At 37.1% G+C, this 18,564-nt stretch overlaps 2 protein-coding genes across 2 annotated transcripts; both read left to right on the forward strand.

Moving 5' to 3' along the window:
- Window positions 1–292: 292 nt before the first annotated feature.
- LOC148726713 (ephrin type-A receptor 3-like) lies at window positions 293–10,700 on the forward strand. The gene is made up of 4 exons (XM_088727854.1): window positions 293–461; window positions 7,049–7,128; window positions 8,257–8,923; window positions 9,778–10,700. Exons 1-4 carry the CDS (start codon window positions 386–388, stop codon window positions 10,056–10,058), a joined length of 1,104 nt encoding a protein of 367 aa, XP_088583980.1. The 5' UTR covers window positions 293–385; the 3' UTR covers window positions 10,059–10,700.
- Window positions 10,701–10,875: 175 nt separating this feature from the next.
- LOC111339926 (proto-oncogene tyrosine-protein kinase receptor Ret) lies at window positions 10,876–17,936 on the forward strand. The gene is made up of 14 exons (XM_088727805.1): window positions 10,876–11,400; window positions 11,831–11,894; window positions 11,977–12,155; window positions 12,738–12,984; window positions 13,123–13,153; window positions 13,826–14,072; window positions 14,298–14,408; window positions 14,869–15,059; window positions 15,323–15,445; window positions 15,640–15,710; window positions 15,951–15,991; window positions 16,245–16,341; window positions 16,523–16,622; window positions 17,226–17,936. The coding sequence occupies exons 1-14, from the start codon at window positions 11,361–11,363 to the stop codon at window positions 17,289–17,291; spliced, it is 1,608 nt and encodes a 535-aa protein (XP_088583931.1). The 5' UTR covers window positions 10,876–11,360; the 3' UTR covers window positions 17,292–17,936.
- The last annotated feature ends 628 nt before the right edge of the window (window positions 17,937–18,564 follow it).

Below are 18,564 nucleotides of genomic sequence, written 5' to 3' on the forward strand. Positions count from 1 at the left end.
GGGAAGCTTTTCTATCAATATCAAGAGTAAACAAAACAAAAAGAAAAAATAAAACACAACAGCTTTAAAGCATTGCATATTTGAACCTAAAGCCTCTTCTTCATGTGCAGTAGATGGGAACCCTGGAAAGAATGTATTGACCTTGAAAATCTTCTTTGTTTGGTCTTAAATTGTAAATCATTTAGGTTTGGCCCAATTCCCTACATGACTGAAATGCCTTGCCTACTTTACATTAATGGGCGAGGTCGTTAAGGTCTGACCTGTTTGATATTGTGCATAGGTTGTCATCTTTGACGTTTAATTAGAAGTCGCACAAAGCGAAGGAAGTGCTGCAGGAAGCAATTCTATATCACTTAAGACCATTACTCGGTTGAATTTTTAAACAATGAGGTCATATCATACAACTTTAGTTCTTTGGCTTGCTTTTGTCGCTATTTTACGTGGAATCTCAGGAGATACAGGTAAGAGTTCGCATCTCTCCTCATTAGAGGCTGTAAACGACTGGAGACGTTTCAAGTGCAGTTCAGACTTCATACTCCCGCCATGTCGAGCCTAATTCAGGAATGAGCTTCCAAAAAAGCATAGCGTCTAAATTAAAATTTGTAAATAAGTTCGAGAAGCAATTAAGGTCGTCAAGTTCTGCCAAGCCAAAGTCGATCGAAATTGCGTTGAGTTCGACAAGGCAGAAAGTAAAACATCTGGACTCGCTTTTACCTTCGACACAAACTGTCTTAAAACGACAATAGATTGTTAAAACTGCTCCCGGATACAATGCTGTTCAGTTTGCTTGAAAAATGTTTGCGGTATTTGTATCAAAACGGCTTGAATTAAGGTATATTTGTGGGTTTTAGTATTCGTAACTCTTCTCCAATCGTTATCACTCGTGCAGTGTCCAACCTTTCACCGTTCGAAAAGTTTCAAAGTAGATTCCGGCTGGGTTTTGATTTGAGAATTAAATAACTTTCAAAGTTTGATTGTTTTCCTTAATTTGGATTAATTAGTGATCGCTTCCGTAGAATTTGATAAATAGAGCCGAAGTCATAATACGCTGTGAACTTTAAAACAATTATTTTTGAGCAGTAACTTCGGCATTTCATCACTATGATACAACGACCTCAAGGTTGAATGAGTTATAAATTATGATGTGGACAAATGAAGAGCTACAACAGATTACGGAAATCATTTTGCACTTACAGATTGACTTGAGTTACATAAAGGCTTATGGCAAAAAATTACAGAAGTCCATTTTAACATTTCCTGACAACAATAAAATATCTGTTCAGTGATCCATCTATCAATCGATTGATCTATCTAAATTTATATTTACTGTATATTTATTTGGTCAATGCCTTGTCGTTGCACATACCATTTGACAATATATGTAACCAATCACAGAAAACTGAAGAAAACTTCAATTATTATTTACTAAAGATAAAACTTTATCCAAACAAGTGTAGGTGAGATACGAAATATGTTAATAATCAGGTGGGGAACGGATGCGTACCCTTTTGCCAATACATACGGTGAAAATCTCTGAAGAATTCTTCTATCCAAATAGATCTCCATAGAGAAATTTAAGGATCTTGACAGAAACCTTAGAAAACTCCGGCTTTGAGAATCTTCAAAATTCTTGTAAAGATATTCAAAGATCTTTCATATTGTTGCCAAGATCTTCAACGATCTTTCATTTTCCTGCCAACATCTCCAACGATCTTTCACTTTCTTGCCAAGATCCTCGAGGAACTTTAACTTTACTGCTGACATCCTAAAGGATCTTTCGCTTTCGCCCCAGGATCCTCAAAACTCACCGCAAGTGAAAGGAACTCATGTAATTATGAAAGGATCGTAAATACAGCCAAATTTCAAGAAACATATATAATAATTTAACCACTGCATGCAGAGAAAGTTGAGTTGCAGATCATTACAAAAGCACCGTTTGCGGGTACAATTAGGGACAAAAGTAAGCAGTTGAATACATCTGATTTTATAAATTTTATTGTATCGACCGTTGAAAGGGAAGCAATAATTTCAAAGACGATTAAAGAGAAGCGTATCGGATTTTTCTTTTCATCTTAGCAATGTGCATTGCTATGAAAACGTAAGAGTTTGTTTATTAGCGAAATATATATTTTAATTAAGAGCCTTGATCATCTTCCTTGCTATGATACTCTTAATTAATATATTTCGATGCTATATTCTCGTTTCAGTGTGTTGTAAGTCTGCGTGGCGTGATGTATCGCGGTGATTGTCTTCTTAACAGTTGTTTTTGTTTGGTTGCTGTTCTATAATTTCTCATTTTTAGCCCTCTCACTCTAATATTACTGATTCAAATTTAATTAATTCATCTTTTTCATCGTTATGTCACTAGCAAATGATGGGAAATGTTTTCATCAGCAGATTGTTAGGAATAATTTACCTGCTGCCGCTAAATTTTGTCAAAAAGATGTCTGATTTACACGTCATTGTTTACTGATATGACGCAGTCGTAACGACCGTTTTTTGGTACTCGTAATGTCGTTACAAAAAACGTTTACTATCAGAGGATTAAGGAAAACTCGATTCAAGTGCAACGTCATTGCAGCTTTTCCTTTTATCATCTTATTTTTCCATTCCAAAAAGAGAACATAAGTTTGCATAAATCTTTCTGCTCTGTATGTCACGTACATTTTGACAGAAATTCAATGGCAGACAAAAAAATTTGCTAGAGGTGAAATTCTTTGGATAAATCATTCAAACGACTTCAACAGATATCGTTTTTACCAACACAAAAATGTGCATTTCTAATTAGAAGAAAAAAAAATGCTCTCATTTCAATGGTTCAAACTTTTGAAACTTCTCTCGAGAGATAAGTTAGTGAAACCTTGAAATGTTTTCCTTAAATACATTCGCTCAAATTAGTTTTATGGCTACTCAAAAACAAATTATTCTCTGTAAGTGTCCATCGATTCTCGATATTCTCAAATACTTCACGTCGTCCTTTCTTTATCTTTGAAATTCATAAGAATTTTGTCAATAAAAAACTTCGGCATAAATAGATATTTTTTGCGCAATGCTAATGAAATCCTTAAAAATCCTATAAAGATCTTATGGGATCCTCGAGTGGATAATTAAAGATCTTCAAAGCACTTAATAATAATTTAATAATAACTCACATTTATATAGCGCAGACCTCTATATAAAAATATTCAGTCGCACTTCACAATATCGTAAGATAAAATTATGGCAAAAGTAACTGAGGTATAAGAACTTATTGGAACCTACGAGTCTATGCACTCAAATAGAACAATAGCCTAGCTAAGTGAATAAGAAACATAAGTAAGAATAAAAATCTATTTGAAAGCTAGGTTAAAAAAATTAGTTTTGATAGCAGTCTTGAAAGTGTCCAATGTCTTTATGTTACGAACTGTCGAAGGTAATGCATTCCAAAGATGGGGTGCGGCGCTGATTGGAAGGCACGATCACCAAGGGTTAGACGGGTCCTGGTGCTTAATAATTCGAGTAATAAAAACTCGTTTGACCTAAGAGAGTACCTGAATCGTTTTCTGATGCTAATTAAATCAGTCAAATAGTTAGGGGCTAGACCGTATAAACACTTAAATGTCAAAAGGAGAATCTTAAGCTTTATACGGCAACTAATCGGAAGCCAATGAAGGTGGAAAAGTAATGGTGTAACATGGCAGTGTTTTGGTGATCCAGTGACCAACCGAGCTGCGGCATTCTGTAACCGTTGGAGTTTCATGACATGCGAATTAGGGAAGCCATATAGTAGACTGTTACAATAATCTATTCTACTGGTTATAAAAGCATTAACTAATGTTTCAGTAACTGAACGACTTAGATATTTCCTAATTCTACGTATGTTGTAAAGATGATAGAATGCGGATGAGCAAGTTCTGTTAATATGACTAAGCATGCTCATCTTCGAATCAAATCAGATTCCTAAGTTTCGAACTTCAAATGATTGGGCAATTTTAGAGTCGCCAACCGATAAGATGCTGATGTTACTGACTTTCTGAAGTTGTTGTCGCGTTCCAATCAAAAGAAATTCTGTCTTATCCGCATTTAGTTTTAACTTGTCCGTTTGCATCCACTGACTGTCAGCGATACATGATTCCATGGCAGTTAAGGCAGCGAATTCCTCCATGTCATTTTCTGGTCTAAACGCGATGTACAGTTGTATGTTATCTGCATTACAATGGGGATTAGGAAGATGCGTTTCGATGATCCTAAAAAGCTTGCTGGCGTAAAGAGAAAATAATAACAGCCCGAGACAGCTGCCATGTGGAACTCCAAATTCAAGATTAAAAAATTTTCGATTGGATTCCGTCTAGAGAGATACGCTGGGTTCTGTTAGAGAGGTACGATTCAAACCAGTTAAGTGCAGAACCTGAAATTCCAAAATCAGATTGAAGGCGATGGAAGGGAATGCGATGGTCAACGGTATCAAACGCGGCGCTTAAATCAAGAGACACAAGCGACGTGACGCACTGATCTTCCATGTTCATCAAAATGTCATTCTTGACTTTAAGGAGGGCGGTTTCTGTACTGTGGTGCTGTCGATAGGCTGATTGTAGTGAAAGAAAAAGATCATTCTCGTTTAAGTAGCACTTCATTAAGTTAGCACTTCATTAAGTCCTTGAGGATCTTGAACGATTCTTGCACAGACATCGATGTTGTAAAGATGTTGACATGGAGCCTTGAACTATCGTATGGTACGTGCTTTGGTTTCAAAGGGTCAAGGTTGAAGGTTTGTCCAAAGTTCATTGCTACATTTTACTGCATAGCCACAAGAGCAAATATGATTGCAAACAGTCAGTTGAACTCAAGGGAAATCTACTTATTTTATTGCTTTCCTTTGAATTGGTTCAGCAATAAAATTAATCAAACTGGATATCCTCATGCAAGGGATTGGATTTCCGACCATAAGCAAAGCAACCCTCATGAGGACGATTAGACTGAGTCCATTCGGTTGTCAGTCAAGGGCAAAAGCGCATACATCCGTTCAGGCTGTAAATGCTTCGGCGGACCTACGTTGTTTTCGTAAATTGCCTTTCAAGCGATTCAGGGATTTATTCCTTCATATCTATCACTGTACTTTAGCACTGACTGTGAAAGTATAGTGATAATCTTTGAAAAAAATTTGGAATTTTTCAAGTTTCCCCTACATGTTTGAATTTTTTTTCCATCTACGCTGGGTGTATGCGGTTGAAAGAGAATCATTGACGAGGCTTATTTAATGGCAGTACATTTTTTGAAACCCATTCACACCAGTTTGTCCAGGATTGTAATTCTGTAGGATTGAGCTAGTGTTTATTTTGACATGTATTTTTTGCGTTTGATTTGCATAATGCTTTGGTAAACATGATCATAAGCGATTCCTGGCCTCAATACATATTAGCGGATGACGATTTTGAAATTTACTACAATTGATTCTTTAACTTTCATCACTTCGCTCGAATGTTTAATTTAACTAGGTGGTTTCATTTCGTAGATATAGCTATAATGATTAATGAATGGATTTAAACTTTCAGTTGCAAGTTATTATCCCACGCAAAGGCCTTCTTTAGGAGCCACCAGCTTGTTTTTCTTAAAAGTTATCGATTCACGCACACGTGATAGACATCAAGCCAAAAAATATAGGATCTTTCTTTCTTTATTCTTTTTCTCATTCCTTGAGGCGTTCTTAGATCGAGGCGATCAACTTAAAACACTACATCGAGAAATTATCTCAAGTATTGAGTTATAATAACGTAAAAAATGTCAATTTTGGAAAGGAAGTGGCAATTAAAAGACCTAAAAATACAGGTTAAAAACTCGTGTTAAGTTTAACTTTAAATTAACGGCGCGCAATATACTCACAAAATAGGTAGGTCTAATTTGTCTCCTACTCCAAAAAACGGTCTTGATCACGAGGGATTTTATCCTGAACTAAAACGCTTACTATAATTTGCTATCTAAAATCAGTAGTCACGGTGGCGTCAACCAAACTAGAAAATATTTCGCAGCTTCTATGGAAAGCCGTAACATTCAGTTGTTACAAGTCTCTCCCTGACTTTCGAAGGAGAAACTATTGAAATATCTTGAGTATAAGCCGAAACCCAATCAAAAGTGCAACAATTTTTACTTTGTCCTGAACTTGAGACAAGACAAATGATACTCTTCTTTATTCTCCGTTAGGGGAGTGCCGGTATTTTTCGTTGTGTTACATAATTACTAAAAAAATAGAACTGAGGAATTTTCTGGAACGCTTAGTCATGCTGACTCATTAGGAACTCTTAATGGAACTTTCTAGAAGCCTTAGGCAGCATATTTTGTTATTATGCAATAGTGATGTAACGATACTAAAAATAGTCTATTACAGATCCCTGGAATATTCCAGGACAATTTTGCAAAACATATATAAGGAGTCGCGATCGGTTAAAGTTAGACCTTTTTTTAGTGAGTTAGTGTTGTTGTGAAGAGCCCAGAGGAGCTAGTGTTGTTACAGAGCTGGATAGAGAGAGTCGTTGGACTTATTTACTATTACTGGAATCGTCCGCCGTGTGGAAGGCTACATTAGGAAAAGTTTTGTGGACATCGATAAGCTACAAGGATCATTGAAGAGAATAGTGAGTTGTGCAGTAGTGCACTGAGATTATATTTTTTATAGAGGGCTCTTAGATAAGAGGATAGTTATGGTATTAACTATTGGTATTGCCCCGTAGTAGGATTATTGCGTCTGTCAATAAAGTAGTTGAGTTGGCACGAGTTCTATCTTTCTGTCGGTTGAGAAAATAACGTAACATCCCCTACAAAGTTCAAACATTGCTGTCTATTTTATGAATTCTACTTACTAGATATCAGCTAATGTTTAGATTTGAAGGAGGTGGGGGGTGAGGGGGGAGGGTTTATTCCTTAATATACTGGCTTCCCTCTGGGAGAAGTGCAAAGACTCACTTTGACTTGCTGAAAGAGAAGCAATCGCAACCAAAGTCCATACGCCGATTGAGCATTTACTTGTTTCAATAATTTCTTTTGTGAAGTTTATAACGTTACCATTCCTCTGCAGAAACTCTTTTCGAGGTACCTGGACGATGGTCAAGCTATTGGTACTGGACTACCATAAAAGGAAGTAAAGAAGGAACAGGGGTGAACTACTTGATTTCCATAGCCCTTTATTAAGTGTACTAATGAACATTAACTTTATTGGCATCAAGCATACGTGTACATGTTTTGTAATAGCAAACCCCACCTACGACAGGAATCAAGGTAAAGGTTAAGAACATGAATTGGAAAAGCATGCAAAACATGGCTGGTTTTAAATAAAAGTAAACACTGGTAAGAAGATTGAGTGTGAGACAAATACGAGCCCAGAAAAACCCGCACAGTCACAGTTGATGTACAGTAACTGATCTCAAATTCCTGTTTCCTCAAGTCGCTGCGAAACTCGAACCAATCATTTCCCATGGATTTGGTCCAGACTCATTCTCTATTGTTAGATATGATAACGCACATCTTATATGCAAAGAAAGTAAATTGAAGAAAAAAAAATTAGTCAGAATAAAAGAGACTTAGTTTATCTTGGGACCTTTAATCAAGAGGTTAATAAATAGCATTTTCCTTTATTTGCCATGTTATCATCCATACTCTCATATAAGCACTGGATTTCTTTTGAAACAGTTTTTCAGCAAACTGTCACTTATACTAATAATCTATGATGAATCTTATAAACTCAATTTTTAAACAATGATTACATAAGTTAGGTAATTAACATTTTACCACTACATATTTAACAAGTTAGAGGAGTTGAACTTGATATCCGTAAAACAGTGCTCGATACATACAGTAGAGCGAGTATAACGTGTGATGGACAGAAAAAATCATTTAACCACATTTCATCCTATAGATCTGTTTCGTGGTTGCCCACTCATCAGGGGATTTTAAAATACCCTAATGAGTGGGCAACTACGAAACAGGTCTGTAGGAATGAAATATAGTTGACTGATTTTTTTATGCCTATCGCACATAAACTTATGCCATTCGGAAGTTTGGTTTGTGATAGTCAGATTTGGTTACTTTTTAGGATTCTTAATTCATGTTAAACAACCATTGCAGGTGTCACCACATCTGATAATGCTCCTTACTCGTCCAGCGTGTACGTGTGCAGAAAATCTCGGTAAAGTGTGCCTGCATGTATACAATTTATTGTACACAGATCAATCGCTTTCAGATTTAATGTTTATTAATTCAATGGTTGGACTCTTTTATCTCTCGCAGTGGCAGAATTATTGGGCACCTCCCAGAGTCTGTGATATTTCGAACAAACTTGAGGAACCAAACAACTGGTTACTAACGAAGTTTATCAATATCAAGAATGCTACAAGACTCGATATTATAGTGACCTACGCCATTCGTGCATGTCACTACCCCTCAGCTAACGTAGGGCCATTCTGTAAAACAAACCTCACCCTTTATTCTTATCATACGGATAACAGACTAGATCATTATCCTGGCCCAATACGAGTAAAGTTCTACAAAGAAACTGTCATAGCTCCAAAAATCCTTGTTGCGCCTGGCAGTCTCACAACAGACACATTTTATAGGTCAGTGGTAACGAAAGCAAAGGGAATTTATCTGGCACTCTTAGACCAAGGAGCTTGCTTGAGAGTAAGAAAGTTTCTTGTAAGATATCATTTCTGCTCTGAAAGGGTCGCTCCTTTCATTAGATTTTCAAGAACTGTTGCTCCAGTAGATGATATCAACTTAGCCAAAATAGAAGGAGAATGTACAGATCCTAACTCACTTGAAAGACCCAACGAAAAGATAATTGGTGTGTGCCTTAGCAATGGGGAGTGGAACATCACAAATAACTCAGACTGCCTTTGCAATTATGGCTATAAACTCACCCAATGCAATGAAACTTCAGACTCTTTTGCCTGCAAAGGTTAGTGCTGTACTTAAAACTTGGATTTCACTATGCAAAAATAGATATTTTAACATTGAAATGGCAAATTATGTAAATGATCAGCCCATGCGTTTATCGTTTAATAGAAAGCTTATGAAAGGCTCGATGCATACCGTACGGATTCTATTTGGCGAGCAGGGCACATAATTAATTTCGGTACCCTAAAGAAGGGGGGGGGGAATTTATTCCTAACAGGGTGTTTATTGAGGAAAGAGCGCTCCGAGTCGTCTCAGGTTTTTTAACAGATTACCGTAGGCCGTATGGACGCACCTATCTAGTGGCCATATCATGTTCAAAATCTCTTATCATTCCGTATCGCGTTATTTTTCGAAAGGAGTGGAACTGTGAAAGGAATGCCGTCGTGGTGTGTATGGAGATTGCTTTGCAAAATAAAGATCTTCCAATTCATAAGCCCTATCTTTCCGATGTGTTTATTTTTACTGGTTTAATATTTATTCCTTTTGGAGTTTTGAGAATATAAAGGGCATCCGTTTTCGTACAAACTGTGTTGTAATGGACAGAGGGAAAGAAACGCGAGGAAAAGAAACAAAATGAAAAAAAGGAAATAGATAAGAATAGATAAAATTTGACTGAATTAAAATGTATAATATATGTGTAGTTTTTAAGCATATATTTCTATGACATTCAATAGGTGAGCATTATGAATGAAAACACCAGGTCGGGGGTTGATTTAATTTATGTACACGTGTTTTTCAAAGACCTAAGTGCAAGTCATTATAAGGAGTGAGCCTTAACAATAACGTTTCAAAGGTCATTGTATTGTGTGCACTGAAGAAAAGGCATATTATAAATTGCACACTGTTTTATTTTAGATTGTCAGAGAGGCTTCTACAAGGATTCTGTTAGTAATGCAAAGTGTAAACCTTGTCCTGTATATTCAGCACCAAATACTGACAGAACTGGTTGCATGTGTAAAGAAGGTTACTACCGATCATCTAGTGTGGCAGATTGTGAAGGTAAATTTACCATCGGTAATTATTACCTTTTCCTAATCATTAATCTAATGCCTACGAGGATCATTTTAAAGTTGCACAATAGAATTTTAAATTATTCAAAAGAACTAATTGTTCTCTTGTGTCAATTTCTACTTTGATCTTAAGATATCGATCAAGATGTGTTATTATGACAAAATAACCTACATTTACTTTTTTCTCAGTTCATGAGCGGGCGGTATTCTACAAATCCTGCAATCTGGTTGGTTCCGAGAGCGGGCAGTATTCTCCCCATCCGGCCCGCTCGCAGCGGGCGGTATCCGTTTCGCTTAAGTCATTTTGCGGAACATCTCAAGCTTTGTTGCAAGTTTTCACAAATAGATCTCGTTTTGCCGGCTGGGCAGTGACATTTTAAATCGGAACGGAGATAAATCTTCGAAGATTAATCGTCGTTGGAAATAAGATCTTTTCGTAATATCTCCTAGTGTTTTTCTTTTTTTACCAGAAGATCGTCGCATAATCGTTTAACCCGTGTATTTTTGTCTACCAGTTCTGTTGTTTATTCAAAAGCGTACGCCTTTTTCCTCTTCAATTGACAGGTGTCACATCATGACAGTTACTTATCAAAAAACTGTTTCAAAGTTTGCTCGGAAGCCTTTTAAGTTCCCTTAACATATGAAAAATGTTTCGGTGAAAGCTTCCTCATTAGTTTGGATAACGTCTGTTTTCTTTACCATCCACTCGCTGACAAATTGTTAAGTTTATGGAGGGTTTTCCCGTAGTTAAACTTGTGCTTGTAGCCCTAAATCATGCGGGTTCTTATGGCAATCATTTTTTTTATATGTTAGAAAGAGTAAAAATGTTATTGACCAGTATAGGTCTGTCCGTATTGGGAAAAACTGTGCCCTGTCTTGAGTACCGCCCTCGGCCTACGGCCTCAGGCGGTATCCAAGACCTCGGGCACAGTTTTTCCCAATACGGACCTCCCGCTGGTCAATAACATATATTTATCAAGCGAGTAAATAATATAGCACGAAATTAGAGAAGTGCGGTTAAGGACCCCTCATGATTGATTTCCACGCCTAACTAAACCTTGTAGGAACCCATTAGCAAGCGCAGAGACATGCTTCCGCTGAAAGTGTTAAAAAATGCCGGCCTCTGAGATGCCCTTTCTTGCTTTTTGAGATCATAGACAATTTTCCCAAATAACCTGTTAGAGTTTTGATCAGTACTGTGAAAGTGGCGGCCCCTTGGTGTTAGTCCCTATCAGCATTTTTAACAATGATGTTTACTTTCATGTGGAAAAAAAATATATAAATTTGCTAAGAAGTCCTAAAAATATCAATAACTCGACCTTCATTTGGGACTAACTGTATTGTCTTTTACCTCACATGCGCAGTTATTGCAAGAAATGTAATTAATATAACCCTGGTCATCACCAGTGAAAGTTGTACTGATGGACAATGCGACCAATCCTCATTACCGACGAGACTCGAAGAAGTGGTATCATTTTGAAAGAAACTTTTTTCAATCTTTTATATCTTAATTTCTACTATTATTGGTGTTGCGGTATATTACATGCAAATCACGCAATTACAATTATAGTTTTGGCTGTTGTTCAATGATAGCTACCTACCAAGGGAAATCGAGAACCGTCAATGGGCGAGGAATTCACGTATTTAACAGTTTTACTTTGTCGACTTTATACTATGTACTCAAAAATTCAAAGTGAGTCTGCGAAGCACTTTGATATGCATCCTAGGAAGTGGTTTCCTGAAAGAAGTTATGATGACAAATCGACCATAACCAAATGATGATTTTCCTCAGTGGACACTGATTCGTTTTATCTGCATACATGGTGGGCGTAAAGGCGCATGCCGAGCTCTTCAATGTCACGATCATGTTCATTTTAACTGTTCTATTGGTTCTACAGGTGAAGAGGCTTTTCCTGGTACATTCGCAGGATTCAAAAGTGTGCTGTTGAAAAGTGGCATCAGGTTTGAAACTTGCTTGGGGCAGCTGGTAAATTATAATTTTCCGTGTCTCTAATACACTCCAATTTATCCTGTCTTTGTTAAGGTGCAATCGTATAAGTGTTTACCTAGCACTTATATTCAATTCCAAAACAAGTGAGCAAGATGTTATAACAGTACTTCGTGATGCCAAGGATGGGAGGCTTAGAAACTTCAGCATAAGTGCTATGAAAAGGACAAAATCTATTACTGATTTCGAGGAAGACTGTGTAACACCATCCGGAAGTAAGTTAAATACGATTCTTGTTTGTTATTAAATGTATTCCTTTTAAATAATATTTTAATTATTTTTACACTTACCTTGTAGTCGATTTGTAGCAGAAATTCACAGATATCTTCATCTGCGATTTGCTTTCCAATGGAGAATTAATTGGTTTGAGATTTAATCTCAGTCAAGAGAAACACACCCAGAAAAACTTCTCTTGTTTAGGGTATATCCATATTTATGTACGTGGTTTCACTGGTCTTTCAAATCGTTATAAATATACTTTTTAATGTGTCATACTGTGTAACACAACAAAAAGGCAAAGGCTGCATGGCGGGAAAGGGATGCTTTTGGTGGGTAAGCAGCTTTTCTTGGTTGTAACAGTTCTTTATTCAGACATTTTTGTGAAATCTGTCAAGTTGGTGGCAGGAGCTTCAAAAATTTATTAAGGAGAGCCGCGTCTTACTTTTCCTCAGTACTAACCAATCAGAGTGTGATTTCACGGTTCAGGCCTCAGACGTGTAATGGGCGAAGTGTATTGGATCAATGCAAACCCTGTTTGAATGTTAGCTGATTAAGCGTTATAAAACGAATCATTTCAGGTTCTGAGGAATGTAACCGCCATTGTAACGACGTCTTGTTAGAAGCCATAATTGGGTTTCTTGCCTTGATAATCCTTCTATTAATAACTTACATAATTTGGCTTCACAGGAAAGGTGAGCAAAAACTTATTACTTATGTTAGAGGTTTGGATGGAAAGAATCATTATAAATTTTGCCAAGCGGAATTCTTGCATAAGTCCATAATTACCTTTTTTCCCCTTCTTTTAGGCGGTGTAGACAAAAAGAGGTAAGAAGTTGCTCCCATTTGGACTGTGTCGATGTAAAGCATGGTTATATCTTAACATATTATCTCTTTTAAAAAAAGCGAGGAAATAATCTTGGCTGTTTATACACTGTACATATTCGCATACTTTGTCCATTGTAGGACCTATGAAGATGAAAGAGTTGTTCCCGACGTAAGTTACAGTTGAGACATCGAGGTCATTCTGGGGTGACCAGAAATTATGTTATCCTTCTTTACTTATGGTTTCGTTAACAAAATACAAATGGAAGGAGAAAACGAGGGATTTTTCGAAAAAAACGCCTACTGAATGGCGGCAGGTACAAAGTAATAGCGCAGACTGTTTGACCAGAAAGGGACTTTGTCTTGGGATAAAGTCCTCCACCGAGCGACTCACTGAGTTTGTTATCGGTTATCCCGAGTACAACCCTAATACTGAGCCTCATACATAAACAATCGTTCTGCGTCCCGTTGAGATTTGTTTTCGTTTTCTGCCACATTTTATCTGTCTCATATAATCACCACTTAGGAAGTCAAGTTGGCGAGTGTTTCGTCCTGCGTGCATTTTTGAGAGATCATCACCAATATAGGGGTCTTTCTGTTTTGAAATTGCATGTTGTTGTTTTGGTGAAAACGCTGTAAATCTCGATCAATACCTTGGAAATGAACATTTTTCACAACGAAGAATACAATTTTATTACTTTTTAGCTATAATAAAAGAAGACTATAAACATAACTCTGATGAAAGTGGGTAAGCCGTCTTCATCTTTTGGTATAACCTGTTATTTAGATTTTTTACAGATTTTTCCGAATGCATAAGTTTGATTAATAAAGTAAACTCACTCAGCCTCCTGCAGAATACAAAGATCTCACAGAAGCCAGCAGAGAAGACAGAAAAGCACGAAATGATGTTTCAGGTGCTGCTGATTACGCGCCTCTTATTCCATTAAAACGCTCTTGGGAAGTTCCAAGAAATAACGTTACGATAGAAGAAAACATTGGAAATGGTGCTTTTGGCCAGGTTGCCAAAGGAAAAGTAGCAGGACTTCTTGGGAGGCCTGAAACGACCACAGTGGCAATAAAGATGCTTAAATGTTAGTTACTGTACTGATTTGGAAATTTTTTCCCATTTTGTTTTTTGAGTTAAATTTCATCAAATTTAATGACAGTTTTGGCCGACACTCGTTTTAAGAAGTTACCAGGCCTGCTTTTAGCTTCCTTTTTTAGCTAAATACTATTTTATAACTTAAGTTGTTATCTCGGCATTTTTCACATTACTCCCGTTAACCAGTTTTTACTCCTCGCTTTTAATTCTCTAGCTGACGCCTCTGAATCAGACAAGAGAGATTTGATGAAAGAACTTGAAACAATGAAGCAGCTAAAACTACATCCCCATGTCATCAAACTTCTTGGATGCGTTTCGGAATCTGGTATGCTTTTTATGTCGTATGGGTTAATTCACTATACGCATATTCCTTAAGATTTACTCTGTAACAACGCCACGTCAAAGATAATTTGCTACAATGGAAGAGCCACTCCATCAAAATTGAGCACAGCAAACAAGAATCGCTAACGGTAGTTTTATTTATTTATTTCTCTAATTTAACAAAGACGCTCCTAGATTTTCTGATACACCACATAGAAGATCCATAAAACACAGAAAATAACTTCCCTTGAAATGATAAGTCTGTTATGTAAGCAAAACGCTTTTTTTAAGCAAAGAACTGGTTTGTACTTTCTTAAGAGACTGTTGCTTAGTTTACCACCCATTCTTCTTGATCTCGTTCTGTGCGATTCCTTTACAAGTGGTGACCAAAGCTGGATCATTAATTTGTCATTTCTTCTTGGGTTAGTAATTTATTATTTAGCTCGACGTTTAATTTTTTTCAGAGCCTCTGTTGGTTTTGATTGAATATGCGCCTTTCGGGAATCTGCAGGGTTACCTGAGAAAGAGCCGTGGATTAAAGGACACTTGCTACAAAGACACAGATGTAGAACCACAAACTAATCTAACGTCACAGCAGCTGATGAAGTTTGCTTGGCAAATCGCTGATGGAATGAGTTACTTGTCCTCAAAATCTGTGAGTTTTCATTAAAAAACGCTAAAGAACTAAGTCCAGTCCTAGTATGCGCAATCGCAAATTTCTTAGTCTGCAAAGCGACAGCCAGAAGTTTCAACGAATTTCCTCCTTAGTGGACTGCTGATAGTTGAAAGGGGGGCTTAAAGCCGTGTTACATGGCTAGAACCCTGCTTGATTAAAGCTACTGAATAGTTTGATTTTACGATTAAGAATGGAAGTCTCAAAGTAATCATCCTCCATTGATTATCATTCCATGTGGTTAGATCATCCACCGAGACCTCGCAGCCCGTAATGTGTTGGTCGGGATAAACGAAACATGCAAAGTAACAGATTTTGGAATGGCCAGAGACGTGCAACAGGAAAATGTTTATGAAAGAAGGACAAAGGTAATTTGAAAAATGCAGCTTAACTTCATTTCTTCAATTCAAAACCATACTCGAGATTTTGTTTTGACTCCATCTAAACCTGAAAGGCTTTTCCATTTTTAGATGGAATCTTTAGGCTCAATGTTTTTTTTTTCAATTTTTTTATATTGGTATGTAAATGAAATGTGCTCAAGAGGTAACTTTTAAACCTTAAGGGTCGTCTTCCAGTAAAGTGGACAGCTTATGAGGCGCTGTTGTATGGCACATATACCACCAAAAGTGATGTGTAAGTACAGGGGTTCTTATATGTTATGACACTGTTGCGCATTTGATTTCAGTGTAAAAGGTAAATCCTATCGATTACTCTGCATCGTAGTGCCCACAGTTTTTCTCATAGCATCAAGCTGGACCCAAGCCTATCGCTAGCTGGCCTTCCACCATTATGCAGACTTCCTTTATGATTTGCTCGATTTGTCTCGAGGAGCATTCCTTGTGTTGATGATAAATTTATCCCATTACCTTCTAGATGGAGCTATGGAGTTCTCCTTTATGAGATTTTCACAATAGGTAACAATTTAATTAGTTTATAAAATGTAATGAAAAACAAAGAAGCATATTAACGATAGGTTTGCTATCATTTATCAATGTTAATCAAGGGAAATCGTGGAAGTTACGTTAGCTGTACGTCTCATTGGGCCCTCTGCCAACTTCTACTGAAAAACATAAAAGAAACTTTGGTTGTTATTCAATTATTTTACGTAACAAAATACGATTCATTTGTAAAAAATAATACGAAAAAATATATTTACATCACTTCCAGGTGGTTCCCCGTATCCACGGATGGATGGGAAGAAAATTGCGAGACTACTTCAGCAGGACTACAGAATGCCTAAACCCCAATACGTGGATGGCAAATTGTAAGTTCTCCATATCGTTTCTCGCCTTTCTTATTTCGATTTGCCATAAGTCCCATTCAAAGAAGTATTCGCCCAATGACTGGCCACTTTTTACTGATATTCAAGTTAAGTGATTCTTGAAAATGAAAAAACCCGTTTTCTTTGTTTGTTTGTTGAACTTATTACTCTTTACAAATACCAGGTACCAGATCATGATGAGATGCTGGCAAAATGACCCGGATGTTCGACCAACATTCATCGAGTTAAGAAACCATCTTAAGAAAATGGAAACGAAACAGAAAGTGAGACTTGTGATAATGAGGACTTAATGATCTGATTTTCACCAGGGATGGATTAAGTCTTACCCATTTACCATGTAGTTTATCAAAAGTTGACATTAAGACCCACCGTCTGTATTAATTTCAGAATATAGTCTCTTTTTATCAACTGGTTTTCAAAAGCTGAAATTTCGAGCGTTAGCCATGAGAATACAGGCGCGTAAAATATAGCTCAATGGGTTAGCTATAGAGCGTTGGATTGTGTTCAGCGGGAGGTCGAGGGTTCGAGCTCCGGCCGGACCAGTACTCATGATCTTAAAATAACTGAGGAGAATTTGCTACCTTTCTATAACAAGAAATGGATAGATATTCTAGTCTTCTCGGAGAAGGACGAATAAACCGTAGGCCCTGTCTCCTGCACCCCGTCTCCTGTAGGGTTAGGGGTAGGAGACGTTAATTTCCTACGCACGAGATCACTGTGTGGTGGATGTCCTCCCCTGGGGTGGGATGGGTAGCGTGTTGGCTCTAAAAGGCCCTTATGGGGAGCGGTCATATAACCTATATAATACGTATGGGTACACACTCAATTTTGATGAGCTCATGATTTTGTTTTTCTTTTCTCCCTAGAGGCTGATGGACATGAAAATGTACGACACACAGCTGTGTGCAAACACTAAGAACTTAAAAGTATAGTTATCAATCTCTCGTACGGTCTCACGCAGGATTTGCAGTAAACGTGTACTTCCTTTCATGTTATTGGCTTGAAACACAAATTTGTTAATAAAAAATGAGATTCGAGAAGAGTCGCATCAAAATATAAACAGTACCAGCCTATTCTTATTCCTTTGAAACCTCTCTGATGATCACACTACCCTTTTTTTTAATTTTTAACAGCTTTTTTTTAATTTTTAACAGCTTTTGAATTTTTATATTTATCACCTTTTTTTTTTTTTCTAGAAAATGATATTAGGGCAGATCATTTTTTCTAAAGATACGTAAACATTCTATAGCTCTGACTAGCGTTGTACGACCTTGTGTCGTTGTTATTTAAGTCACCACTCTCCCGTCTTCTCCTTAAAGTCGTTAAATAAATAACGAAGAGATGTAAGGTCCTTGTACTGGGATAAAGGGATATACTGCAGTCTGATCAGCATCCTTTGCTTTCTAATTATGTTTTTTCATTGAGCAAATATTCCAAAGTTTCCAATACGATCGTATAAATCAAGAAACATTTATGTCTACAAGCTTGAAAATTGAGGGACAAAAATCTTCCTTTCGAAGAAGCGCTAGAAGAAGAATGAGATACCACTTAATAAATTTTACGTTGATAAATAAAGAATCATCTCATGTTTTAAAGACGTTTCAAGGGTGATTTTGGATTGGTTTGGATGGCTCATCATTCTTATAGACTTTAACCCTTTTCCATCAAACTCAGCATACACGGGGTCAAAAATGTCCACTACTGTTGTTATTTGTTTCTTGTTGAAATTAAGAGACAACATTATCTAAGTGTGTACATTGCAAGGCTGTTTGATATGACACCTATTGCAGTCTAAAACACCTACAATGACTCCCGATTTCCATTGCAGTGAACCGTTCATATAACAACAAATCCCAAATATCCAGCATTCTGCTCCAAGAGCAACACTGAAAATGTGTCGATCTTTTGAGATCAAAAGTGGCTCAAGAAATCAAAAGTTTACATTCAAAACACACCTCAGGACCATATCTTCCTGTTTGGCCGGAAGATGCCTTCTTACTTTATCCGCTAGCCCTTGTTCCTCCTTTTGACGAAAGGTAATGTCGCAAACACAACCTTTGCCTCGTTAATGGCCGAAAAGAATTCTGGGAGATTCCACCACAACTCGAGAAGGCAACACCTCACATTTCCATTTTAACAACTTATTAGAATCGTGTCTGGCCACCCAGTCCTACCAGCAAAATATCACATCGATCGAGACTTTTG

The sequence above is a fragment of the Stylophora pistillata genome, chromosome 7, assembly GCF_964205215.1.
Source record: "Stylophora pistillata chromosome 7, jaStyPist1.2, whole genome shotgun sequence".
Taxonomy (NCBI): Eukaryota; Metazoa; Cnidaria; class Anthozoa; order Scleractinia; family Pocilloporidae; genus Stylophora; species Stylophora pistillata.

What these genes read in the sequence shown, in the direction of transcription:
- LOC148726713 (XM_088727854.1), top strand. Translation starts at nt 386, where the DNA reads ATGAGGTCATATCATACAACTTTAGTTCTTTGGCTTGCTTTTGTCGCT. An exon ending in TGGAATCTCAGGAGATACAG is followed by an intron (nt 462 to 7,048) that starts GTAAGAGTTCGC and finishes ATTCCTCTGCAG; the next exon opens with AAACTCTTTTCGAGGTACCT. An exon ending in AGACTCTTTTGCCTGCAAAG is followed by an intron (nt 8,924 to 9,777) that starts GTTAGTGCTGTA and finishes GTTTTATTTTAG; the next exon opens with ATTGTCAGAGAGGCTTCTAC.
- LOC111339926 (XM_088727805.1), top strand. Translation starts at nt 11,361, where the DNA reads ATGCGACCAATCCTCATTACCGACGAGACTCGAAGAAGTG. An exon ending in CTGTGTAACACCATCCGGAA is followed by an intron (nt 12,156 to 12,737) that starts GTAAGTTAAATA and finishes GAATCATTTCAG; the next exon opens with GTTCTGAGGAATGTAACCGC. An exon ending in CAATACGTGGATGGCAAATT is followed by an intron (nt 16,342 to 16,522) that starts GTAAGTTCTCCA and finishes TACAAATACCAG; the next exon opens with GTACCAGATCATGATGAGAT.